General features: G+C 43.9%; 1 protein-coding gene across 3 annotated transcripts in view; it reads right to left on the reverse strand.

The window, feature by feature from the left end:
• Positions 1–21141: 21141 nt before the first annotated feature.
• Positions 21142–27481, reverse strand: part of MAVS (mitochondrial antiviral signaling protein) — a 14811-nt gene continuing 8471 nt past the window's right edge. The window contains exons 7-8 of one of the 3 annotated variants that reach the window (XM_010836471.1): positions 26849–27047; positions 21142–25975 (exon numbers count right to left, since the gene is read on the reverse strand). In XM_010836471.1, the coding sequence (XP_010834773.1) occupies positions 25538–25975; positions 26849–27047 (637 nt within the window). In that variant the 3' untranslated portion in view covers positions 21142–25537. The remainder of the gene's footprint in view (positions 25976–26848; positions 27048–27481) is intronic. The other 2 variants (XM_010836472.1, XM_010836470.1) reach the window with 2 other exon arrangements.

The following is a 27481-nucleotide window of genomic DNA, read 5'->3' on the forward strand; positions in this document are numbered from 1 at the left end:
AATTATTTGTGAAGAGATGTTATATCACTCTTAATGGCATTTACAACAATTCCTTGTCTTAAAATTCTTGGTATACTTAGTAATCCCAGCTAGATTACGAGAACTACTAAAATAAGAGTTTGCATCTTCATATCACCTACAGTGCCTATCACAGAGTAACACACACACACACACACAAATGTGTTGATAATGAAATAATTACAGTGCCAATAGCAACTTTGCGTGCTCAGTCACTAAGTCGTGTCCAACTCCGCAACCCCATGAACTGTAGGCCACCAGGTTCCTCTGACCATGGGACTTTCCAGGCAAGAATACTGCAGTGGGTTGCCATTTCCTCCTCCAGAGAATCTTCCCAACCCAGGGATCAAACCCACATCTCTTAGGTCTCCTGCATTGGTAGGCAGATTCTTTAGCACTGTACTACCTGGGAAGCCGACAGAGCAGCTTTGGGATTCTTTAAGATACTAACATCTTTGTAATAAACAAGTTTGGTATCTGCCTAGCTTCCAACCATCCGCTCTTCTCCAAGAAATCCCCCTATCCTTGGATAGATTAGGCCCCAACAGCCAAGTCTGTATACTTCATAACCATGCCACTTTGAAATGAGGACTCACTTCCGAAAGTGTAATATTCCCCATGAAGGCAAAGAAACAGAGAAAGCTGGTCTGCAAAAAACCCAAGAATAAACAGATACACAAAGCAAAACAGAATGCTTTTCCAGCTCTCCCAGTCCTGCCTATTTTCATCTTTCCCTGAACTAAACACATGCATGTCTTTTGGTTCTTTCCATAACATTCAAAGACACTTCTAAAGTCACCCTATCCCCCCCTTTTTCTTAATCTAGCTTTCATTGTTTCCTGAAACCAGAGTTTTAAAATAATAATGATGGAGACCAAGCCTTCATTGTCAAGGCCACTTACGCTGTCCTCTCCCTAGATCTAATGTCCTGAATTATAACTTTCTTACCTTAAGGGCTGAGACTTCCCTGGTGGCTTAATGATAAAGAATCTGCCTTTATGCAGGCGACTAGGATTCAATCCCTGGGTTAGGAAAATCCCCTGGAGAAGGAAATGGCAACCCACTCCAGCATTCTTGCCTGGGAAATCCCATGAACAGAGGAGCCTGGTGGGCTACAGTCCATGGGGTCACAAAAGAGTCAGATATGATTTAGCAACTAAACAACAACTATAAGGGCTAAGAATCCATTTCTGAAGGAACCTTAAATTTCAGGCAGCTGAAGAGACTGAAATGCACAAAAGAAGAAATGTCTACCTTATTTTGGCAAATAGAGTCTTCTGTAGAACTTTCTCTATTATGCTCTCCTCTCAGAATCCCTACTACTGGTCATAGTCACTGAAAGAGAACACCAATCTACATTAATGAAAGTGATTTTAATGAAAATTATTTTCACTGCTCTCAAGTACGCTCTTACATTGACTTAAGAGTGGCTTATAAAGTATCAAGAGGTCTTTATGGGACCTGTACCAGTGAATAGATGAAGATGCTTTGTTATTAATCATTAATGTCTGCAGGTTATGGGGGTGCTACTCAAATTTCTCAGATATTTTGTTACTTTAAGTAGGCCAGACATCTCCCAGTCAATCTTCTTCATCCAATTAACTATCATAGCCAAAGCAGTTTTACTTTCTCTTCCCTACCTCAAGACCTTTGTATCTGCTATTCTTCCTGCCTGGAGAATCCCTTTCCCCACTCCAGCCCAACTATCTTCATCCTTTATTCCTTTAGCCCTTTCCATGCATAGCATGGTGTGCTCAGAAGCTCAGTCATGTCTAACTCTTTGTGACCCCGTGGACTATAGCCCACCAGGCTCCTCTGTTCATTGGATTCTCCAGGCAAGAATACTGGAGCAGGTTGTAACTTCCTCCTCTAAGGGATCTTCCTGAACCAGGGATCAAACCCGCATCTCCTGTGTCTCCTGCATTGGCAGGCAGATACATTTAAGCAGAACATTCAGCTTAAATGTTCTCCCTCAGAGAATCCCCTCACCACCACCCTCTCTAAATAGGTATTATTCCCTTTCCTGCCCATTCTTCTTTTTTTCATTTCCTTTCTCTGTACTCTAATTGCATTTTGATCAAATTTCAGTTCAGTTCAGTTCAGCTCATTCACTCAGTCATGTCCGACTCTTTGCAACCCCATGAACCGCAGCATGCCAGGCCTCCCTGTCCATCACGAACTCCCAGAGTTTACCCAAACTCATGTCCATTGAGTCGGTGATGCCATCTAACCATCTCATCCTCTGTCGTCCCCTTTTCCTCCTGCCTTCAATCTTTCCCAACATCAGGGTCTTTTCAAATGAGTCAGCTCTTTGCATCAGGTGGCCAAAATATTGGAGGTATAATTTATATAACAAAGTGCACCCATTTTAAATGCACAGGTTGATGAGTTTTGATAAATGTAGCCACCATCACCAAAATCAAAAACTTTTTCATCATCCTACAGATTCCCTTTACCCCTTCCCAAGCAGTCCCACCCCTGGACCCAGCCAATCACTGATCTGATTTCCATCTCTTTGGGTTATATTTGATTTTTCCAGGCTTTCATATATAGAGAATCATTCAGAATATATTCTTTTCAGGCTAAATTCTTTTTGTCAGCATAATGTTTTCGAGAGGCATCCATGTTGGTGTATCAGTAGTTAGTTCATTTTTATTGCTGAGTAGTACTCCACTATACAGAAAATACCTCTTTTCACCACCTGGTGGGCATCTTTGGGTTGTTTCCAGTTGTTGGCTATTGCAAACAAAGCTACTATGAGATTCATGTACACGTCTTTTTGTGTGTATGTGATTTCATCCCAAGGACTGAGTCATATGGCAAATGTTTATAAGAAAGTTTCTCTTCAAACAGGGAGTTTGGGATGGTCATGTACACACTACTATATTTAAAATGGATAACCAACAAGGACCTATTGTATAGCACATGGAACTCTTGCTCAGTGTTAATGGCAGCCTGGATGGGAGGAGGGTTTGGGGGATAATGGATACATGCATATGTATGGTTGAGTCCCTTCACTGTTCACCGGAAACTATCACAACATCGTTAATCAGCCATACCTCAATACGAAATAAAAGGTTAAAAAAAAGAAAAGAAACATTCCCTTTGAAATTCTCTGGCTGTCCAGTGGTTAGGACACTGTATTCTTATTGCCAAGGGCCCAGGTTCAATCCCTAGTTAAGGAACTGAGGTCCCACAACCCATGCTGCCAAAAAAAAAAAAGAAACTTTCCCTCATTTACTCTTCGTTACAGCTTTCAATAGCTTAAAACTCCTTTTTGTTGCATACTTGTTTCTTTTTTCATTTCCCACTCAGCTCTCTTCTAGACTGAAATACCATGAGGCAAGGACCCTGTGTCACTGGTGTTTCACTGAGCCCAGAGGGCCTAGTCCAGTGCTCTTAATAAATATTCTTGACTATCTGAGCAGAAGAAAAATCAGATTGGCCCCTGCCTGAAATATCTTGAATTTGAAATCAAAGGTCTCCAAGTGAATGAGGCCTTAACTATAAACCCCAAAGGAATTAAATGATTTGTAAAACAAAACAAAGCAAAAACAAAACTCTTCCAAAAACACCTATCAATACTCAAGGATGAAGCACGCATAGTGACGTACCTTTCCTGAAGACCACAAAAGTCAGAGCAGCTGAGGTTCTGGGAAGTTAACAAATAAACCTGACAGACTCCATGAGCCAGTAAGCTCCAATCATGTGCACAACTATCCATGGCACTGGGGCCGGCCCTGAGCACGGCCAGAGACGGCAGCTACCCATGTGGTACAAGATAAGGATGCTTCTCTCCCCATAGAAGGAGGAGTGTATCATCTCACTGATAAATTTGAAAGAAGGAACTGGGCAGGCTTCAGTTCAGTTCAGTTGCTCAGTCGTGTCCAACTCTTTGCGACCCCATGAATCGCAGCACGCCAGGCCTCCCTGTCCATCACCAACTCCCGGAGTTCACCCAGACTCATGTCCATTGAGTCAGTAATGCCATCCAGCCATCTCATCCTCTGTCGGAATCCCTCCCAGCATCAGAGTCTTTTCCAATGAGTCAACTCTTCGCATGAGCTGGCCAAAGTACTGGAGTTTCAGCTTTAGCATCATTCCTTCCAAAGAAATCCCAGGGCTGATCTCCTTCAGAATGGACTGGTTGGATCTCCTTGCAGTCCAAGGGACTCTCAGGAGTCTTGGCTGGGCCCTAACTCCCTCCCCTGTCGGTGTCAGGGGCTTGTGGGGTGTGTGCTTTCTGCTCTGCTACCTAGCACCTGGTAAGAAGTTACCCCTGTGGGGATGAGGGGGAGGCCTGAAGTATACAGAACACTGTGAACAGATGGACAAGACTGTCAAAATCAAGGCTTGAGCACAAGCCATAGACCTAAAACCATACTCTTCAACCAGCTTCAGAAGTTTAGAAGGATGGTATTTTGAACACTATCGGACTCCTGTCTCAGTCTCCTAGAAAAATATTAGAAAGGGGTGTGGTGCTTTGGGCTCATAAACTCAATACTCTCTATTCTTCTTACTCTTTCTAGGGCTTACCTCAAGGAGCAAAACAGCTGGTTCACAAACACTTTTGAGAGAAAGAGCTGTGGCTTTATCATCTTTGTATACCCTCTCCCAGCCCAAAAGATACATGGTTAGCACACAGTGGGCCAAAAATATAAAAGCAGAACTAACTTCAGATAAGATGATTGGAGCAGGGCTATAATATGACATCAGACTACTCTCAGTTAGAATTCTTCTGATGCCAATCAACTCCTGAGCAGAAGCCAGCTTGATAAGGAGCAAGTTAATGATAGCAGAAGAATCCCTCAGAACAATCCAACTTCTGGGGCAGTAGTGAGTAGCCCAGGCTGCACCCAGGAATCACCTGGGGAGCTTTGGGGAAAAAAAGATAGCCAGGCTATATCCCAGACAAATAAAGTTGGCACCTCTAGAGGTGGGACCCAGGCATCAGTAATGTTTAATACTCCCCAGGTGATTCCACAGAGAAGGCAATGGCACCCTACTCCAGTACACTTGCCTGGAAAATCCCATGGATGGAGGAGCCTGGTGGGCTGCAGTCCATGGGGTCGCTAGAAGTCAGACACGACTGAGCGACTTCACTTTCACTTTTCACTTTCATGCATTGGAGAAGGAAATGGCAACCCACTCCAGTGTTCTTGCCTGGAGAATCCCAGGGATGGGGGAGCCTGGTGGGCTGCCGTCTGTGGGGTCGCACAGAGTCGGACACGACTGAAGGGACTTAGCATAGCATAGGTGATTCCAATGTGCAGTCAAGATTGATAGCCAGCATACTAGGCTGACTTTCTTTGGCATAATTAATAATTTGTAAGAAATGAATACTCTGAGGCCACACCCCTAGACCCTCTTTATCTACTTTTTTTAGCCAGAGCCTCAGGTGATTAATACATGTATTAAAGTTTGAGACAGAGTAGTTTCAAATGTATATTTAAGAGTCAACAAAAACTTTTGTAATCTTGGCTGCACCAACTGAGTGATTTAGGTTAAGCTGCTTAACCTAGCTAAACTTATTTGAATAAACTATGACAGGTCTAAATAATGGAAAGCTATACAGCCATCAAAAGGAATTTATAAAATTTTTTTATGCTATGGAGTGATTCCTACAATATTTTAACTGAAAAAATATATATAAACACATATATAGTCTGTGTTATAGAAAGATAAAAACTTAAAATGGGCTTTGGGGATGATTAAATAATATACATTGAGTAGTTAGCATTTTTTCTACAACAGAGTAAGTGCTTAACAAATATCAGCTATTTAACAAGTATTAACAAATATTCCTTTGTTGTACAGTTACTATTTGGTTGTTGTTCTTCAGTCACTGTCATGTCCATCTCTTTGCGATTCTATGAACTGCAGCACACCAGGCTTCCCTGTCCTTCACTGTCTCACAGTGTGCTCAAATTCACAACTACTAACTTGATGATGCTATCCAACCATCTCATGTATGTCCACCCTTCTCCTCCTGCCCTCATCTTTCCCAGCATCAAGGTCTGTTCAAATGAGTCAGCTCTTCACATCAGATAGCCAAAGTATTGGAGCTTCAGCTTCAGCATCAATCCTTCCAATGAATATTTAAGGTTGATTTCTTTTAGGATTGACTAGTTTGACCTTCATGCAGTCCAAGGGACTATCAAGAGTCATTTTCAGCACCACAATTCAAAAGGATCAAAAAAGCATTCTTTGGTGCTCAGCCTTCTTTATGGTGGAACTCTCATATCCATACATGACTACTGGAAAAACTATTGCTTTGATTTTTATGGACATTTGTAGGCAAAGGTCCTACAAAGGTCTGCTTTTTATACGCTGTCTAGGTTTGTCATAGCTTTTCTTCAAAGGAGCAAGAGTCTTTTGATTTCATGGTTTCAGTCACCGTCCACAGTGATTTTGGAGCCCAAGAATATAAAATTTCACTATTTAACTTTTTCCCCATCTATTTGCCATGAAGTGATGGGACTGATGACATGATCTTAGTTTTTAGAATGGTGAGTTTTAAGCCATATTTTTCACCCTCCTCTTTCACCCTTATCAAGAGGGTCTTTAGTTTCTCTTCACTTTCTGACAATAGAGCAGTATCATCTACATATCTGAGGTTGTTGATATTTCTCCCTGCAACCTCAATTCCAGCTTCTGATTCATCCAGCCCAGCATTTCACATGATGTACTCAGCATATAAGTTAAATAAGCAGGGTGACAATATACAGCCTTGATGTACTCCTTTCCCAGTTTTGAACCAGTCCATCATTCCACGTCTGGTTCTAACTGTTGTTTCTTGACCTGCATACACTTTCTCAGGAGGCAAGTAAGGTAGTCTGGTATTCCCATCTCTTTAAGAAATTTCCACAGTTGTGACCCACACAGTTAAAGGCTATAGTATAGTTAATGAAGCAGAAGTAGATTTTTGGGGGGAATTCCCTTTCTTCTTCTGTGATCCAAAAGATGTTGGCAATTTGATCTGTTTCCTCTGCCTTTACTAAATCCAGCTTGTATATCTGCAAGTTTTTGGTTCATATACTGTTGAAGCCTAGTTTGAAAGATTTTGAGGATTAACTTGCTAGCATGTGAAACGAGAGCAATTGTACAGTAGTTTGAAAATTCTTTGGCATTGCCTTTCTTTGGGATTGAAATGAAATCTGACCTTTTCCAGTCCTGTGGCCACTGCCGAATTTTCCAAATTTGCTGACATATTGAGTGCAGCACTTTAAGAGCACCATCTTTTAAATTTTAAATAGTTCAACTGGAATTTCATCACCTCTATTAGCTTTGTTTGTAGTAATGCTTCCTAAGGCCCACTTGACTTCGCACTCCAGGATGTCTAGCTCTAGGTGAGTGACCACATCATCATGGTTATCTGGGTCATTAAGACCTTATTTATATAGTTCTTCTGTGTATTCTTGCCACCTCTTCTTAACATCTTCTGCTTCTGCTAGGTCCATACCATTTCTGTCCTTTATTGTGCCCATCTTTGCATGAAATGTTCCCTTGGTATCTCTAACTTTCTTGAAGATATCTCTAATCTTTCCCATTCTATTGTTTTCCTCTATTTCTTTGCATTGTTCACTTAAGAAGGCTTTCTTATCTCTCCTTGCTATTCTCTGGAACTCTGTATTCAGTTGGGTATATCTTTCCCTTTCTCCCTTGCCTTTTGCTTCTCTTCTTTTCTCAGCTATTTGTAAGGCCTCCGCAGACAACCACTTTGCCTTCTTGCATTTCTTTTTCTTTGCAATGGTTTTGGTCACCACCTCCTGTACTGTGTTACGAACTTCCATCCATAGTTCTTCAGGTACTCTGTTTACCAGATCTAGTCCCTTGAGTCTATTGTCACCTCCACTGTATAATCATAAGGGATTTGATTTAGGTCATACCTGAATGGTCTAGTGGCTTTCCCTACTTTCTTCAATTTAAGTCCAAATTTTGCAATAAGGAGCTCATGATCTGAGCCACAGTCAACTCCAGGTCTTGTTTTTGCTGACTGCATAGAGTATCTCCATCTTTGGCTGCAAAGAATAAAATCAATCTAATTTTGGTATTGACCACCTGGGTCCATGTGTAGAGTCATCTCTTGTGTTGTTGGAAGAGGCTGTTTCCTATGACCAGTGCATTCTCTTGGCAAAACTCTGTTAGCCTTTGCCCTACTTCATTTTGTATTCCAAGGGCAAAGTTGCCTGATACTCCAAGGATCTCTTGAATTCCCACTTTTGCATTCCAGTGCCCTATGATGAAAAGGATATGTGTGTGTCTGTCTGTCTGTCTGTGTGTTCTAGAAGGTCTTGTAGGTCTTCATAGAACCGTTCAACATCAGCTTCCTCACCATTAGTTGTTGGGGCAAAGACTTCGACAACTATGAATTTGAATGGTTTGCCTTGGAAACGAACCAAGATCATTCTATTGTTTTTGAGATTGCACCCAAGTACTACATTCAGACTCTTTTTTGTTTTTACTATCAGGGCTACTCCGTTTATTATAAGGGATTGTTGCCCACAACAGTAGATATAATGGTTATCTGAATTAAATCTGCTCATTCCAGTCCATTTTGCAGTCCATCAGTTCACTGATTCCTAAAATATCAATGTTTACTCCTGCTATCTTCTGCTTGACCAAATCCTATTTAACTTGATTCATAGAACTAACATTCCAGGTTCCTATGCAATATTGTTCTTTACAGCATTAGGCTTTACTTTCACCAACAGACACATCATTCTCAAGCTATTTCTCCACTCTTCCCCAGTACCAAATTGGACACCTACCAGCTTGGGTGACTCATCTTCTGGTGTCATCTTTTTGCCTTTTCATACTGTTCATGGGGTTCTCGAGGCATGAACACTGAAATGGTTTGCCATTCCCTTCCCCAGTGGAACCACATTTTGCCAGAACTCTCCACCATGACCCACCCGTCTTGGATGGCCCTGCACAGCATGGCTCAGAGCTCATTGAGTCACACAAGGCTGTGATCCATGTGATCATTTCGGTTAACATTCTGTGATTGTGGTTTTTGTTCTGGAGACTGTAGGATTATTGTTCTTGCTTCTTCTGTCTGCACTCTGATGGATGAGGATAAGAGGCTTGTACAAGCTTCCTGATCATGGGGGACTGGTTGTGGGGAAAACTGGGTCTTTCTCTGGTGGGCAGGGCCATGCTCAGTAAATCTCTAATTCAGTTGTCTGCTGAGTGGGTGGGGCTGTGCTCCCTCCATGTTAGTTGTTTGGCCTGAGGCAACCCAGTCCTGGAGTCTACAGGCTCTGTGGTAGGGCTACTGTTGACCTCCAAAAAGGACTTAAGCCAACACATGCCTGCCAGGACTGCTGCTGCCAGAGCCCCTGTCCTTCCTGCAGGCCACTTTTGATCCTCCCTCCATAGTTCAGTTCAGCTCAGTAACTAAGTTGTGTCTGACTCCTTGTGACCCCATGGACTGCAGCACGCCAGGCTTCCCTGTCCATCACCAGCTCCCAGAGTTTGCTCAAACTCATGTCCATCAAGTCAGTGATGCCATCCAACCATCTCATCCTCTGTCATGCCCTTCTCCTGTGCTTTCAGTCTTTCCCAGCATGAGGGTCTTTTCCAATGAGTCAGTTCTTCACATCAGGTGGCCAAAGTATTGGAGTTTCAGCTTCAGCATGAGTCCTTCCAATGAATATTCAAGACTGATTTCCTTGAGGATTGACTTGTTTGATCTCCTTGCAGTCCAAGGGACTCTCAAGAGTCTTCTCCAACACTACAGTTCAAAAGCATCAATTCTTTGGCACTCAGCTTTCTTTATAGTCCAACTCTCACATCTATACATGACTATTGGAAAAACCATAACTTTGACAAGATGGACCTCTGTTGGCAAAGTTATGACTCTTTTTTAATATACTGTCTAGGTTGGTCATAGCTTTTCTTCCAAGGAGCAAACGTCTTTTAATTCATGGCTGCAGTAACCATCTGCAATGATTTTGGAGCCCAAGAAAATAAAGTCTGTCACTGTTTCCATTGTTTTCCCATCTATTTGCCATGAAGTCATGGGACCAGATGCCATGTTCTTAGTTTTCTGAATGTTGAGTTTTAAGCCAACTTTTTCACTCTCCTCTTTCACTTTCATCAAGAGCCTCTTTAGTTCCTCTTCGCTTTCTGCCATAAGGCTGGTGTCATCTGTATGTCTGAGGTTATTGATATTTTTCCCAGCAATCTGATTCCAGCTTGTGCTTCAGCCAGTCCAGCATTTCCCATGATGTACTCTGCATATAAGTTAAATAATCAGGCTGACAATATACAGCCTTGACATACTCCTTTCCCAGTTTTGAACCAGTCTGTTGTTCCATGTCCAGTTCTAACTGTTGCTTCTTGACCTGCATACAGATTTCTCAGGAGGCAGGTAAGGTGGTCTGGTATTCCCATCTCTTGAAGAACTTTCCACAGTTTGTTGTGATCCACAAAGTCAAAGGTTTTGGCATAGTCAATAAAGCAGAAATAGATGTTTTTCTGGAACTCTCTTGCTTTTTTGATGATCCAGTGGATGTTGGCAATTTGATCTCTGGTTCCTCTGCTTTTTCTAAATCCAGCTTCAACATTTGGAAGTTCATGGTTCACATACTGTTGAAGCCTGGCTTGGAGAATTTTGAACATTACTTTGCTAGTGTGTGAAATGAGTACAATTATGCAGTAGTTTGAACATTCTTTGGCATTGCCTTTCTTTGGGACTGGAATGAAAACTGACCTTTTTCAGCCCTGTGGCCACTGCTGCGTTTTCCAAATTTGCTGGCATACTGAGTTCAGCACTTTAATAGCATCAACTTTTTCTCCCTCCACAGGAGATCCTCAAAGACTCGCAAGTAGGTATGGCTCATTCTCTTGTGGGGTCAGTGCTCCTTTCCCCTGGGTCCTGGTGCACACAAGGTTTTGTTTGTGCCTGCCAAGAATCTCTGTTTCCCCCAGTCCTGTGGAAGCTCTATAATCAAATCCTGCTGTGCTTCAGATTCCTTGGGGATTTCCAGTCCCTTTGCTGGATCCCCAGGTTGGGAAGTCTGATGTGGGCCCTAGAACCCTCACAACAATGGGAGAACTACTTTGCTATCCTTGTTCTCCAGTTTGTGAGTTGCCCACTCAGCAGGTTTGGTATCTGATTTTATTGTGATTGCACCCCTCCTACCATCTTGTGGCTTCTCCTTTGTCCCTGGATGTGTGGTATCTTTTTGTGGTGGGTTCCAACATCCTCCTGTGGATGGTTGTTCAGCAGCTAGCTGCAATTTTGGTGTTCTCACAGGAGATAAGCACACATCCTTCTACTCCACGATAAATGACGTGGGGAACATGGCTCTCTGGTTTCAGCAAATTGATTTGGGAAGTCATGTTATCAGGACACAAGAAAAATGTGGGTTCCTGGTATTCAGACATTAAAGAGTCCACCTGCTAATGCCCGAGACCCGGGTTCGATTCCTAGGTTTAGACTATCCCATAGAGAAGGGAATGGCTGCCCACTCCAATATTCTTGCCTGAAGAATTTCATGGACAGAGTAACCTAGTGGGCTACAGTCTATGGGGTCACAAAGAGTCAGACACGACTGAGCGATTAACACTTAAGATTTTATTCTGGAAAACATCAAAACTGTACAAAAGTCAGACATCATGAACACTTACTTCCTATCATGCAACTTCAACAGTATTCAATTCATAGTCTTTCTTGTTTCACCTTTGCCCTCACCCCTTCTATGCCTGCGTGGATTATTTTGAAGTAAATCCAAGACACATCACTTTATCATAAATACTCTATTTTCTTTTTGGCTGCAAGTTGCAGCTTATGAGATCTTAGGTCCCAATTAGGGATCAAACCTGGGCCCCAAAGCACTGGGTCCTAACCTAAAACTGCCACAGAATTCCTTCATCATAAGTACTCTTATAGATACTCTTAAAGGATAAAGACTGTTTTTTTTAACACTTTCACAGAGCACATTATAACACAAAAAATTAATTTTTACAGTATCATTAACTACAGTCAGTGTTTAAACTTACATTATTGTCAGTCTTTATTTAAACAATTGTTTTGCTCAAATTAGTTTCCAAATAAGGTCAACATATTGCATTTGATTGTTTTGTCTCTTAATCTTTTTTAACCTATAGGTTTTCCCTCTATTTTTCCTTTGCATTTTATTTATTGAAGAAACCAGGTTGTTTGTTTGAAGAGCTTCCACATACAGGATCTTTATGACTGAATTTTTGTAATTTAACTTGTTCTTCTCTCCCCTATAGTTCTTATAATCTGATAGAGCTAGAGGTTTGATTAGATTTAGGTTTGCTTTCTTTAAAATAATTCCTCACAGGTGGAGCTATTTACTTCTTATTCATCTCATCAGGAGAACAGAAAAATTCTAGTTCATAACATCAACTACTTTGCATCACTATCTCTTTTTTAAAATATATTTGTTTACTGCTTGCTTCTGTATCACATATACTAAATGTTTAATTTTTTGGCTGCACTGGGTCTTAGTTAGGGCATGAGGGATCTAGTTCTCTGACCAGGGACTGAACCCATGCTCTCTGCATTAGGAGCATGGAATCTTAGCCACTAGACCACCAGAGAAGCCCCTATGATCTTTTTTTGATTTGGTTCAGGGATCATCAGACTGGTCCATCCATTATAAAGTTCTCCATCCCAGCTTTCCACCTACTGGAAAGCTATTTACCTATTACCTGTTGGTGATACTGCCTAATGGTGATATATGTTATTTGATTAAGGGCTACAAAATTGTGATATTTTAATTCTGTTGTCTCTTCTGCCTTTGATTAACTGGAATTATCTAATAAACAAGAAACTTCCCTCATCAACTCTATGGTATCCTGAAGTACAACTTATATGGAAAATGCAGGATTGATTCTTTCCTTTTATTGACCATGAACATGGTATTTTGGAATGAATTCATTATCTAGCATCTTCTACAGGTGACCAATGAATTATTTTAAGTACTGTTAAGTATTAAACTTAAGCCTTTTAAAAATGTATTCAATTAATTTCAATACATTAGAGTCACTCTCCCTTTTGAGTTCAAATTGTTCCATATTTGCCCTTTAGATTGACTCCTTGGTCATTTAAACATGACTCTAGACACTTCCCTGGTAGTTCAGTGGCTGGGGCTCCATGCTTCCTTTGCAGGGGTCATGGATTTGACCCTGGGTCAGGGAACTAGGATCCCACATGCCATAGGACATGACCAAAAATTTTTTAATTAATTTTAAAAACTTAAAAAGCAAACAAAAAAAGTGACTCTAGTAGTCTTAAACAGCTGCCTTGTATAACAAGAAGTTCCAATCTCAACTCTAAATTTTTAGTCCAAATCTTGAATCAGCCATTTCTTCAAGGAGTAATTGTTCCTTTCAATGGAACATGGTATTTAAAAGCTACAATTTGGACACTCAGAGTGAGCATTGCTACCGGGCTGTTCATTTTTTCTAGGCCATCTTGATGGATAGAGCTAGAAAATTTTAAAGAAAAAAATATATCATGGATTTATACTAATTTGCATTCATTTTTGAGGTTACAGAGTTTTTATTTAATTTCTTTTATTTTAACCTGAAAATCAAAGGACTTAACATTCACTACTTATTTGCTTTATCTTTAAATATATAGATAATAGTTTCAGAGTAAAAATATCAATATTATCAATAATATAATTACTAAATACTGTTTAAGATTTTTATGCAGTCCTTTCTGTCCTTAGAATGCCTTCTACTAGGAATGAAAAAGCAAATTGTGGTTTAAAGCCATTTGAAATAATTTCTTTCTGTGTAGTTCAGCCAACAACTCAATATATAACTGAGTCCATTTTTTTTTCCATTTTGATTCTATTTTTAGAGATTTAAATTTCTTCTTACTTGCTCTAATGAAGCAAGCTCCCATGTTACATGCCACCCTATAGCATATAACAGAAGCAGAAGATATTAAGAAGAGGTGGCAAGAATACACAGAAGAACTATACAAAAAAGATCTTCATGACCCAGATAACCACGATGGTGTGATCACTCACCTAGAGCCAGACATCTTGGAGTGCGAAGTCAAGTGGGCCTTAGGAAGCATCACTACAAACAAAGCTAGTGGAGGGGATGGAATTCCAGCCAAGCTACTTCAAATCCTAAAAGATAATGCTGTTAAAGTGCTGCACTCAATATGCCAGAAAATTTGGAAAACTCAGCAGTGGCCACAGGACTGGTAAAGGTCAGATTTCATTCCAATCCCAAAGAAGGACAATGGCAAAGAATGTTCAAACTACTGCGTAATTGTACTCATCTCACATGCTAGCAAAGTAATGCTCAAAATTCTCCAAGCCAGGCTTCAAAAGTACATGAACCAAGAACTTTCAGATGTACAAGTTGCATTTAGAAAGGTAGAGGAATCAGAGGTCAAATCACCAACATCTGTTGGATCACAGAAAAAGCAAGAGAATGCCAGAAAAACATCTACTTCTGCTTCACTGACTACGCTAAAGCCTTTGACTGTATGGATCACAACAAACTGGAAAATGCTTAAAGAGATGGGAATACTGGACCACCTTACCTGCTTCCTGCAAAACCTGTATGCAGGTCAAGAAGCAACAGTTAGAACTAGACATGGAACAACAGAGACATGGAACAACAGACTGGTTCAAAATTGGGAAAGGAGTACACCAAGGCTGTATATTGTCACCCTGCTTATTTAACATATGCAGAGTACATCATGCAAAATGCTAGGCTGGATGAAGCACAAGCTGGAATCAAGACTGCTGGGAGAAATATCAATAACCTTAGAAATCCAGATGACACCACCCTCATAGCAGAAAGTGAAGAGGAACTAAAGAGGCTCTTGATGAAAGTGAAAGAGGAGAGTGAAAAAGATGGCTTAAAATTCAACATTCAGAAAACTAAGATCATGGCATCCAGTCCCATCACTTCATGGCAAATAGATGGGGAAATAGTGACAGACTTTATTTTCTTGGGCTCCAAAATCACTGCAGATGGTGACTGCAGCCATGAAATTAAAAGATGCTTGCTTCTTGGAAGCAAACCTAGACAGCATATTAAAAAGCAGAGACATTATTTTGTGGACAAAGGTCTATATAGTCAAATGGCACCCCACTCCAGTACTCTTGCCTGGAAAATCCCATGGATGGAGGAGCCTGGTAGGCTGCAGTCCATGGGGTCGCTAAGAGTCGGACAGGACTAAGTGACTTCACTTTCATGCATTGGAGAAGGAAATGGCAACCCACTCCAGCGTTCTTGCCCGGAGAATCCCAGGGATGGGGAGCCTGGTGGCTGCCGTCTATGGGGTCGCACAGAGTCGGACACGACTGAAGTGACTTAGCAGTAGCAGCAAGGATGTGAGAATTGGACCATAAAGAAAGCTGAGCGCCAAAGAATTGATGCTTTTGAACTGTGGTGTTGGAGAAGACTCTTCCCTTGGACTGCAAGGAGATCAAACCAGTCAATCCTCATGGAAATCAGTCCTGAATATTCATTGGAAGGACTGATGCTGAAGCTGAAGTTCCAATACTTTGGTTTCCTGACAGGAAGAGCTGACTCATTAGAAAAGACCCTATGCTGGGAAAGATTGAAGACAGGAGAAGGGGATGACAGAGGATAAGATGGTTGATGGCATCACCAACTCAATGGACATGAGTTTGAGCAAGCTCCAGGAGATGATGAAGGACAGGGAAGCCTGGCGGGCTGCAGTCCATGGAGTTGCACAGAGTCGGACATGACTGAGAGACTGAACAATAATAATGGATCAACCCATGTGGTAAGGGACTGAGCACCACCTCTGGTCAACAGCCAAAAAAGAAGTGCAGCCCTCAGAGCAACAATTCAATGAGGAACTAAACCCTGCAACAACTACATGAGTAAGCTTGAAAGTGATCCTCCCCAAACTGAGCCTTGAGATAGCTGCAGCTCTGGCCAGCACCTTGACTGCAGCCTTGTAAGAGACCCTGAGCCAGAGGACCCATCAAACCTGCACCTGAAATCTTAACCCACAGAATCTGAGATACTAAATGTGTTGTTTTAAGCTATAAAGTTTTGGAATAATTTCTCTTGCAGCATTAGTTAATGAGTACACCTCCATAGCAGTTGTGTTATGTATACTTAGCTTTTAGATGAGTAGGCAAAGTAGAGTGTTGCTTAATCAATAAATGATGAGGTCAGTTGACCAATGGTCTTGAGTAGCATTGTGTGTGGGGGCCTCTGGCTTTGCCCTCTTCTCCATTTCATTAGTGATTTGGTGGCTTATCCTACACATGGTGGAGAAAAATCCAGAATCAGAGGGCCCTCAACCAACTGAAACAATGACCAAATTGTTTTGATTGTTGCATGAGCTAAATTCAACTCAACAAAGACTCATTAAGTTTGGTAACAATAGTTTGTGGAGCACTACAGGGAGCTGTAGAAAAGGCCAGAGGCCAAAAGGCCCTGCACCCCAACTGCTATGAAAAGGACTTCAGAGAACATCTGCAGCCCCAGGCCAAAGATAGGATTAAGTCAGGGCTACCAAATAGCACAGAAGTACAAGAGAGAGGCCAGGAGTGATGTCTATCAATCCCCTTAAAAATGAAACAGAATTGCAAGGGATTGAAGGACATTATCAATTGTTGCTCTTTTGTCCTAAGTCACAAAAGTCTTCTTAGAAATGCAGTGACTCAATGAGTCAGCACTTGCTTTTAAGAAGATCCCCAAAGGATCTGTATCTCTAATGAAGTTTGAGAAACTCTGGCCTATATAACTCAGTATAATTTGGAATTTTTTATCTCACGTTTTTAAATTGAAATATAGTTGATTTACAATGTGTTCATTTCTTCTGTACAGCAAAGTGACTCACTTATACACATATATACATTCTTTTTTGTATTCTTTTCCATCATGGTTTATCCCAAGATATTGAATATAGTTCTCTGTGCTATACAGTAGGACCTGGTTGTTTATCCATTCTACATGTAACAGTTTGCATCTACTATTTCATACATAAATTTTATTTTAGATTCCACGTATAAGTGATATCATGTGGTATTAGTCTTTCTCTTTCTCTAGCTGTGGAATTTTTTTTATTTATTTATTTTTTGGCCATGTCGTGCAGCTTATGGGATCTTAGTTCCCTAACCAGAGATTGAAACTAGACCATGGCCATGAAAAGCTGGGATCCATGAGGCTACCAGGGAAATCTCTGGAATTTAAACTTTTTACTGTGAGCACATATTCATGTATTACCTGTGTAATTAGAAGATGATTTAAAGAGACTGGATTATGGGATTCCCCTGGTGGTCCAGTGGTTAAGAATCCACCTGCCAGTGCAGACACAAAAATGTAATCGTCGGTCCAGGAAGATCCCACACGCCACATGCTGCAGAGCAACTAAGCCTGTGCACCACAACTACTGAGCCCTTGTGCTGCAGCTACTGAAGCCCGAGCACCTAGAGCCCATGCTCTGCAACGAGAAGCCACTGCAGTGAGAAGCCACTCACTGCAACTAAAGAGTAGTCCCCTACTCACAACTAGAGCAAGCCTGCATGCAGCAATGAAGACCCAGCACAGCCAAAATTAATAAATACACTCTACGGACTCAATATTAAATATAAATAGATAAATAAAGACACTAGATTATAAGGAAGGTGAAAATCCTGAGGAGAGACTGACCCCCTCCACCCCTGGCCTGCACTGGGTGGGAAGGAAGGAGTCTACTGAGGCCAGAAGGTGAGGGCCACATGTAAGGAACAGAGGTGCTTGTCTCCTGAGGAGAGATTCTTGAAAGTGAAGGCAGGAGGGAAATGGGGGGGGGGTCCTGAACAAGCCCCCTAGATTTAAAGTTTTGTTTACATTCACTGCAGAAGCCTCGCTTGAAGCAGCTATCTGGCCAGGGTAGATCCTCAGAACCGTGGGCTTGAATAAAGAAAATGTTAAAGGATCTTAAGTCATAGAGGTAATAATAGCTGAATTTCTGCAAACATGTGCCCATCATTCTAAAGACATTGTCCTGACAGCAAGCAGGGAAAAAAGCATTCTTTCAATAATTACCACATTTTCTCTCTTTTCTGATTCCTTTGGACAGGTCTCCTGCAAGAAGCTCATTTCCGGCTGCATGTGATAATGAAAGGATTTTTCTTTCTTCTGATGTTAAATACAAGTAAATTGATTAAATAGGAAACAGCATCTGATTGCTAGGAAGTCAGCGATTCAGACAGTAGGGCATTGGCACCTGGGGATGGGGAAGGGGGACACAACAGGGGAAGCCAGGACAGCCCGGCTGTGCCAAGGACACACTCAAGGGCTGATGGGACTGAGCTCTGCAGGAGAGAGAATTTGCCATCACCTGGTCTAGCCTCACAGTTTATGGATCCAGGGAGGAAAGAGATGCCAGAAGTTGGCTGTGGACCCAAAACTAGAACACAGGGCTCCTTCCCTTCTTCATCTTTCTCAACACCCACCCCCCATTTTCTCTCTCCACCACCACCCTTCTGGCTGCTTCCCCCACCGCCTCCCTTCTTTTTCTGAGTACCCTTTTCAGCATGTATATTTTACTTCAATAAAAAGCTGTGGGGTTGAAGGGGTATTTTGGTTTTGTTGCTGTTTTTAAAGAAACAGCATTGAGTAAGTGAAAGGAAGATATTCAATGTAAGTTTTCAAAACACAGGCAGGAAGATGAGAATTTGCTCTGAAGAATCTGAATTAAGCCACGAGAATTAGGAAGGCTAATAACTGAGAGGGATCTATTCAAAGAAAACTTCCAATAGGAGCTGGGCTTTAAGCTAGGCCTTAAAGAAAACAACTTTAGTGGGTGCAGTAGATAAGCAATGAATTGGAGCACAGTCCTCCAGCCTTATCTTCACAGGCAGCACCACTGACCTCAGGGAGGGATGGGGAGCTGGATAAAGTGTGTATGTGTCCATTCCCATCCTATTCCAGCAGTTCTTTCCCTCTAAGAGACTGAATACACAAAAGGACTGTGGCCAGACCATATATGACCATAGAACTCTCTGCAGTAATCAGCCTGGAAAGCCAGACCACTTCTGTAGCAATCATCCCAGAATCATCAGGTCTTGGATAAAGTGTGCCACCTTCTTCCCAATCCACAACCACCTCTTCCCTCTTTTCCAATTCAGGACCAACCAGAGGAAGCCAAATATGCTCACCAACAAATCATAATAAGATGCCTCTCTTCTAGTTAGCCAACCTCCAGTGTCCCAGGCAAACAACCTCCTGTTATAGCACTTCTGAAGCCTTCCCTTTCTTTCACTCACCATGTTTTCCTAGTCCCTGCCTGTCTTTGATTCCCTCCCTGCCAAATGCAAATGATGGTAGGTGCTTTTGCAAGCTCAGAATGAACAGCCTCTGTTTATTCTCACTTGGATGACCTTGGTTTACCTCCATTATCTCTAACAGCGAGTCTGGACTCAAACTCAAAGTACTCATGAAAGCTGACTCCCAAATCAAATGTAACAAAGATAAACTTTCAATGCCATAGATCAGTTTTATTTCTGTATTTTTTATAGGAATAGAATCACATATTCCATTCCATTCCAGTCAGTATACTGACTTCTTTCTCAGTATCATGTCTGTAAGATATATCCATGCTGTGTGTAGCAATATTTTCATTCAAACTCATTGTTAAAAGACACTTGCTCCTTGGAAGAAAAGCTATTACATTACTTTGCTGACAAAGGTCCATATCATCAAAGCTATGGTTTTTCCAGTAGTCATGTATGGATGTGAGAATCGGATTATAAATAAGGCTGAGCATCGAAGAATTGATGCTTTTGAGCTGTGGTGTTGCAGAAGACTCTTGAGAGTCCCTTGCATTGCAAGGAGATCCAACCAGTCCATCCTAAAGGAAATCAAACCTGAATATTCATTGGAAGGACTGATGGTGAAGCTGAAGCTCCTTGGCCACCTGATACGAAGAACTGACTCATTAGAAAAGACCCTGATGCTGGGAAAGATTGAAGGCGGGAGGAGAAGAGGACAAGAGAGGACAAGATGGTTGGGTGGCATCACCGACTCAATGGATATGAGTTTGAGCAAGCTCCAGGAGATGGTGAAAGACAGGGGAGCCTAGCATGCAGCAGTCCTTAGGGTGGCAGAGTCGGAAAAGACCGAGTGAATGAACAACAACAATATTCTACTGTATGACTTAACCCCAACTTATATATGCATTCTACTATGGATAGGCCTTGTGGATCGGTTCCAGTTTGAGGCTATTATGAACAGTGCAGTTAGAAAAATTCTTGCACATATCTTGGTAGACATGAGCTCTTGTTTCTGTCATGTATACACCCAAGGTAGAATTGCTGAGTCGTAAGTTATACATGTGTTTAGCTTTAGTAGATACTGCCAATTTTCCAACAGGTTTTACTAACTTACATTCCTCCTAAAGTTTAAGAAATTGCTCTGTATTTCCATCAACATGTGATCTTTTATTTTTTCAGCTGTGCTGGGTCTTCGTTCCTTTGCACAGGCTTTCTCCAGCTGTCAGGAGCAGGGGCTCACTGAGGTGCACAGGCTTATCTTGGTAGCTTCTTTTGTGGAGCACAGGCTCTAGGTGCACAGGCTCAGAAATTGTGGCACACGGGCTTAGTTGCTCTGTGGCATGTGGGATCTTCCTGGACTAGGAACCCATGTGCCCTGCATTGGTAGGTGGATTCTTAACCACTGGACTATCAGGGAGGTCCTCATCAACACTTGATCTTGTCAGACACTTTCATTTTAGCCTTTCTGGTAGGTGTCTGTAAACTTATACTTAAAATTTTTCTTGTTCCCTAGAGGCTCTAAGTTTTACTGTTTTCCTGGATTTCATTGTTGTAATTGTTAATAGTACATGACAGTAAAGAATCTGCCTGCAGTGCAGGAGACCCAGGTTCAATCCCTGGGTTGGGAAGATCCCCTGGAGAAGGAAATGGCAACCCACTCCAGTATCCTTGGCCTGGAAAATCTCATGGACAGAGGATCCTTGTGGGCTGCAGTCCATGAGGTCACAAAGAGTAGGGCACGACTGAGTGACTAACATACATACATAATCAAAACAACATTTTTCTCTCCCTCTATCCCACTCTTGCTCATGCTTTTAAGCCACTCACAATTAAATTGAAGACAGTAAGTGATAGAAGGGGGCACTGAAGGTAGGCTTTTTGCTTTATTACTATGTGTCTCCAAGGCCTATCCTCATACTCTGCACTCAGTAGGAGCAAAATAAATATTTGTTGTAAATACATGGAAAAAAAAATGACATGAAAGCCTATTTGTCTCCACCATACTTCCTGGCCTCTGAAGGGTACAATTGACTTACTCAATTTAGGCCTTCGACCTGGCACACGGGAATCCTTTAACAACATCTATTAAACCAAACTGGCCTCCAGAGGACCGGCTTGTGCCTGCTGCCTCGCTTCATGCAGCCTCAGGCCATTGAGTCTGGACACACATATGATTATATTCATATTGTCACAAATCCCCGAGACTATATTAAATTATATATTGAATATTATTATACTATTAGTGCAAGTGGCAGTTCTTGGAACACCAGGAAGAGATGTGTGAAATCTCACCTGAAATGGGGCCCCAGGTTCTGACACCTGATCAGCTGAGGGTCAGGGGCATGGAAAACATCCAACTCAGGCTCAGGGGCCAGTTTTCCCTTGCACTGTCCTCTCTGACCCTTCCTCCCTCTCGGTCTTGCAGATCAGCTATAAATTGGGTCACAATTATATCCCCCTTCATAGGGTCATTGCGAGGACTAAACAAGTTAATCCATGTAAGGCACTTTGCCTAGCACCTGGCATGCAACAAGGTATGGGGAAGTGGCAGCCCTTTTTATTTTTGCTGTTGTTAACAGCAACAGCAGGAGTGAGGAATGCTGAGTGACCATGCCTTGCACCAAATGTGAACTTCATGACCCTGGGCTATAGGGAAAGGGCAGAAAGGGGAGCACAAGGGAGCATGTGCTTTTCACCCATAATGAGTTATCACAGCATAGATTAGCCCAGGGATCCTGAACACTACCATAGTGCACTGGTAGGAAGCAAGGAACCTTAAGGCCTGAATGACTCCATCCCAAGGAGACTCCTATAAGATCAGGAGCCATGCTGTGAAGTTTGAATCTGGCCAAGGATGGGACTTTCTGCCAGATGGAAGGGCTCTGTGAAAGCCTAATGGAGACCCCTAATGCAATGGAGCAAATTGCCATTGGACATACCCATTGGTCCCCACCTCTCTGGGACAGGAGCAGTAGCCAAACACCTTCAAGGAGCTTGTCAGTGAAGGAAATTCCTCTGGTTATCTCCTCCTAAGACAGAGAACCAGTGCTGCCCATACTCTGAACTGGTTCAAAAGGGATGTCACCAACTGAGGCTAAAAAGACAAGTGGAGAATGCCTTGGGAACAAAAATTTTAAAAGAGGGCCTTGGCTACAAAACCTCCTGTCCTAAGTCTTCCCCTTGACTTTCTGAACTCTTCACTTTCTGACTTACAAAAAGAACTTGTACAAAAAACGAGGGATCAGGCAGGGATGAACAAGACAGGACTCATAATTTTTTTTTTTTGGCCTTATCCCACGGCATGTGGGGGCTTCCCTGGTGGCTCAGTTGGTAAAGAATCCACCTGCAATGCAGGAGACCCAGGTTTGATCCCTGGGTGGGGAAGATCCCCTGGAGAAGGAAATGGCAACCCACTCCAGTATTCTTGCCTGGAAAATCCCAGGGACAGAGGAGCCTGGCAGGCTACAGTCCATGGGGTCACAAGAGTTGGACACGACTGAAGCGACAGTACATAGCACAATGGGCATATGGAGGGAGGAGTAATTATTCTATTTTCTATACTTCTGTGTGTCCTTAAAAGTTTTCCACAATAAAAAAGTTTCATAAAGTAGACTATGAATAACCCAAGGCCTGAAAAAGTAAAGGGCATACTGCTCTCTGACTAGAAATTCCCCTGAATCAACTAAATCTGAGCATGTCCAACCAAGGAAACAAGGTGAGAATGTGGTATTAGCCTGCTTCCAGTGGGTCATCAAGCGAAGTTGGCAGGTGTTTCCCAGGGCAAGAGAAGCAGTAGTGACTCTTAGGCTTTGAAGGAAATGCTTCAACAGGGGAGAGAAAAGATGGAGAGAGATTTATATGCAGATACCTATTGCCAAGTCTGCCCTAAGTGCTTAGGGCCCTCTGACCTCACCCCGGCTTTTACCCCAAGGTGAAGGTACTTTCCCATCTCCAAGTATAGGTGACTAGACCCCTGTCCGGGGGTAAGGTCCTTCCTCACTCCCTTCACATCATCCAGGCCACGGTGACCTGCCTGGGTTTCCCTCCTACATGCAATCTCCTGCAACTGAAACCATATTCCAAACCCAGGACTCTTAAGATCTGACGCATCTCATCAACTACCCCAAGCTCTCTCCTTGCCAACAGCCAATCCCAATCCTGCCTGAAGTTGGCATTTTAGTTACAACAGCCAAAATAGGAATGCTACACAATGCAGGCTAAGTCAGGGCTTCTGGGCAGCATAATTTGAAAAGTGCCAGGACAGTCCCTGAAGGTTTCCTACACACCTTATCTACAGATCTCTCCAAAACAGCTGGTCACTCTGTTTGAAATCCTGCAATTTAAGAAGCATTCTTTGGGTTTACAAACTGCTTTCTGGAGATACTTTTTTCCAAAGCTATCTTGGGAGGATAACACATTAAAACCAATACCTGTTCATGAATTGTTCACTGATCTAGGTACCTAGGAAGAAGGAGCCCAGAAGGCTGGTTAAGAGTAAAGGTAACACATAGTGGTCGCAGACAGCTTCACTAGGGACCATTCCTGGCTTCAGGGTACAGGTGGTTCAGTCTGGAGAGAGGGCTGAAGATAAGTTCAGAGGCAGAGGTAGAAGCCATTAGGTTGCTGAACTCCCTGAGGGCAGTACAAAGAAAGACTGTAGTAGCCAAAGCAGGGTGCAGGACTCTGCAGACTGACAGCTTGGGGGTGGGCCACAGTGACCCCCTAACTCTTATGTCTCCCTAGAGCTCTAGTCCCTATCCCTTCCAGAGCCCAGAAATGAAGGTAGCTCCTGAGGCTCCTGTGCCTGGCCCTTGTCCAGCAATGGCTGCCTGGAAAGCACCCACAAGGATATCCTTCAATCCATCTGGCTGCTGCAGGGGGCACCCTAGCCCCAACCCTGCACAGATGCCCCAGTAGACATGTCTCCCTCCTCACTCCCCAACAATCCCCAATGCATGGAACAAAGTAAGGGATAAATATGAAAGGGGCATAGGCAGGAGGGGCTGGGTCTGCTTCTAAATGTGTGGTTAAGTGCTCCAGCCCCTCCACATTTGAATAGTGACAAAACCAACATGCATGCAAACTTCAGTAAGTAAAATGCCAGGAACCATTCTAAGGTTTATACAGATAAACTAATTTAATCCTCACAATATTAGGACATGTATATCTATATAATTTTACTATTCATACCAATTATACAGGTGAGAAAACGGAGGCATAGAGAGATTAACTCCTTGCCCAAGAGCACAGAGTTAGTAAGAGACAGAACAGGGCCTAACTTACCCTACACTGCAGCAGTGCATACTTAAACCCACTGGGCACTCTGCCTCTCATGCCCTCATCTCTACCTGGCTAGGCAGGGAAAGGTGAGGGGAGCATTTAGCAGCCTCCTGCTTTGGACCACGCACTTGACAAAGATCCATAGGCTCCAATCTCAGGAGAATTCAGTGAAGGATGAGATGCAATCCTCATTGTCCACATGTGTAAGCAAGACCAGAGAAGTCTGATTATCTGCCAAGGCCACACAGCCCACAAAGAGGTGGAGCTGAAATCCAAACCTTGGCCTGAGCTCTGTCCTGCACGTTCTCCCTCTCCAACCCCCATAGGGAGCTGAAGAGAACAGAGACTGGGATGAGGAGGCTGGAGAGGGGCTCTTTAGGTGCTCCTCACGTCTAGCACATGATCAGGCTTCCCATGGGGGTCCGTGGGACTCTCTGGACCTCCTCCCATCCTTGTGTGGTAGGGAGGGGAACCAGACAGACAGGGGACTAAGTCCTTAAAAATGAGTAGCAGCTCCCTACTGCTCTGCAGGGGGCTACTGGGCCACTGGGGGCTACAGCGATGTCCCCTACCCCATCTATTGGTTGCAGGGACCAGGCAGGATGGGGAAGGTTTCTGACCCACTGTGGTCCCCAGTGGCACCTCCTGATCCTTGCACTTGGGTAAAGAGGGATAAGGCCTAGACAGGAGCACCTTCTCCAGGGATTAAGGGCAACAACCAGATGGCCAGCTGGGTGAGGACTGGAGCACCAGGAGCAGCCCAGGGACCGGTAAGCCAAGGATGGTGGGGGAGCCACCAAGGGCATGAGATGGGACAGAAATACTGCCCCCAAGGACTAGGCCTGTGGCCCCCTGCCTCCCATCTGACCCAGCTTCTGCCAGCCCTGAAAAAAGGGTCAAGGATGGTGAGACAGCTCGGCTCTGTGACTCAGGCAGATGTACCATGGGAAAGAGAGAAGATGAACAGCAAGAAGGACCCAGGAGCTTCACTGGGGTAGGCGCCGCCGGTACAGTGAAGCCAGGAGCACTAGAAGTGCCCCGGCCATGGCCACCCCGAGCCACGAAGCCCAGGGCATGGTCCTGACCACAGGCAATTCCTTCAGTTCATCCTCTTCCGGGGTAGTGTATGTCCCGGGGCTGTCCCCCAGGAGGGAGGTGCTGGGGTTCTCATGGATCCTAATGGTGTCTTCCGACACATACTCATTCTCCTCGGGGGCATTGTCAGGCCCTATGCCCAAGGAGTTACTGTGGCTGATGGCGAGATCCGCGGAGCAGACTGAGAACGGCTGGCTGTCCATCCTAGATACCAGCCTGCCAGGCTTGCTCAGCTCCAGCTCTGAGCCACAGCAGTCAGAGCTGCTGTCTGGCCAGAGTGATGTGCCTCCAGTGGCAGTGCCTGTGGGCACTGGTGATGCTGGAGTCTCCTGGGAAAGAAAGGAGGAACTAGAGGGACTGGGGATGGTAGGGTACAAGCCAGGTTGGGTAGCCCCACTCCCAGGACAGGCCAAAAACTGACACCCCAACCCCTCAGTAGCCAGCCCACAGTGCCAAAAGGCAATCGTCTCTTGGGGACTCAACTCACTGATGGTGCAGGAAGACAGTTGGGGAAGAGGGGACTAAGGCCTTGCAGGAGCATCAGTGGTGAGACTTCCTCCAGGGCTGAGAGCTCTACTCACTGGCCTGCTTCTGAGCTCACTTCTACCCCCAGGGAACCGTTGGTCATGTGTGGTCTACTCTACTTTGACTTTCTGCCTGGGCTTGATGGCCATGAAGCAGCCACAGGGTCAGAGGTTGGGCCATAGACTTGGTTCCGCCAGGCAGACAGCAGCAGTAGGGTTAGATAAGCAGGCTCAGAGGCAACTGTGGAGGCTACTAGGTCAGAGTAGATGGGCCGGGACTAGAGTTTATAAAACCTTGGTCACGGTGGGGCAAGCCAGATATCCCAGCAGTGAAGAGCAAGGTGTTGAGGCAAATAGGAATGTTTCTTCATCTGCAAAATAACACTGCTGAGTTTAAAGGGGAGCCATGAGCTCTAAATGGGTTAATGCACATAACCAGCAGAGGTGGTCTAGCAAGCCTGACCCTCCTGAACCATCCACACTTGATTATTATTATTCTAAAGAATAGGGTGTTAGGTCTGGATGAGATTGGGTCTCAGTTCTCCCTATTCCCTCAAAAAGCAGGATTTTTTGATCCTGATCCCCGGATCAGCCCTGGATCAGGCTGGAGTCAGAATGGAGACTGAGAGGGGCTGGAGGGAATGGCTTGGATCACTGCTAGGAGGGGTAAGAACTCACCTTCACGAGTCTATTGCTGCTCCTGATGGTGAGCCTTGTGTTGGCAGGCACCTTACTGGGCACTGTGCTTGCAGGTATCCTGTGGTCAGGTATCCCACTAGTAGGCACTTTGGGTGGCACCATGCCAGAACGCACTGAGTTGATGGGCAATCTGGATGGTGCTAGATTGGTGGGCACTGCACCAGGGGGCTTCAAGCTGGTGGGCAACTTGGAAGGCACTGAGCTGCCAAATGCTGAGTTGGTGGGCACCTTGGAGGGCACTGTGCTGGCAGCCATAGGGTTGTTGGGCACCCCTGCCCCACTGGAGCAGATGGTACCTTCAGCCTGGTCACCAGCACCTCCTGCAGAGGTCAAGCCAGTGGAGGAGGAGGAGGTGCCAACAGATGGAGCTGACAATGAGGGTCCAGGTAAGTGGTTGCCCTGGGGGTAAAACGGGCCAAGGGCTGGAAGGAGACAGTCGGAGACACAGGCCCATGGAGTGACGTGGAACTGGAGACCACACCTGCTGTGTGAGTACTGCCCAGTTCTGTGTCTTGCTCCTGACGTACACTGGAGGTCAGAGTTCTGAGGGCCACCGTGTCAGACAAGGGCTCCAGGGGGCCACCCAGCCTCTTCAGGACAGCCCCAGAATGG

This window comes from Bison bison, unplaced genomic scaffold (genome assembly GCF_000754665.1).
Source record: "Bison bison bison isolate TAMUID 2011002044 unplaced genomic scaffold, Bison_UMD1.0 scf7180017864063, whole genome shotgun sequence".
Lineage (NCBI taxonomy): Eukaryota > Metazoa > Chordata > Mammalia > Artiodactyla > Bovidae > Bison > Bison bison.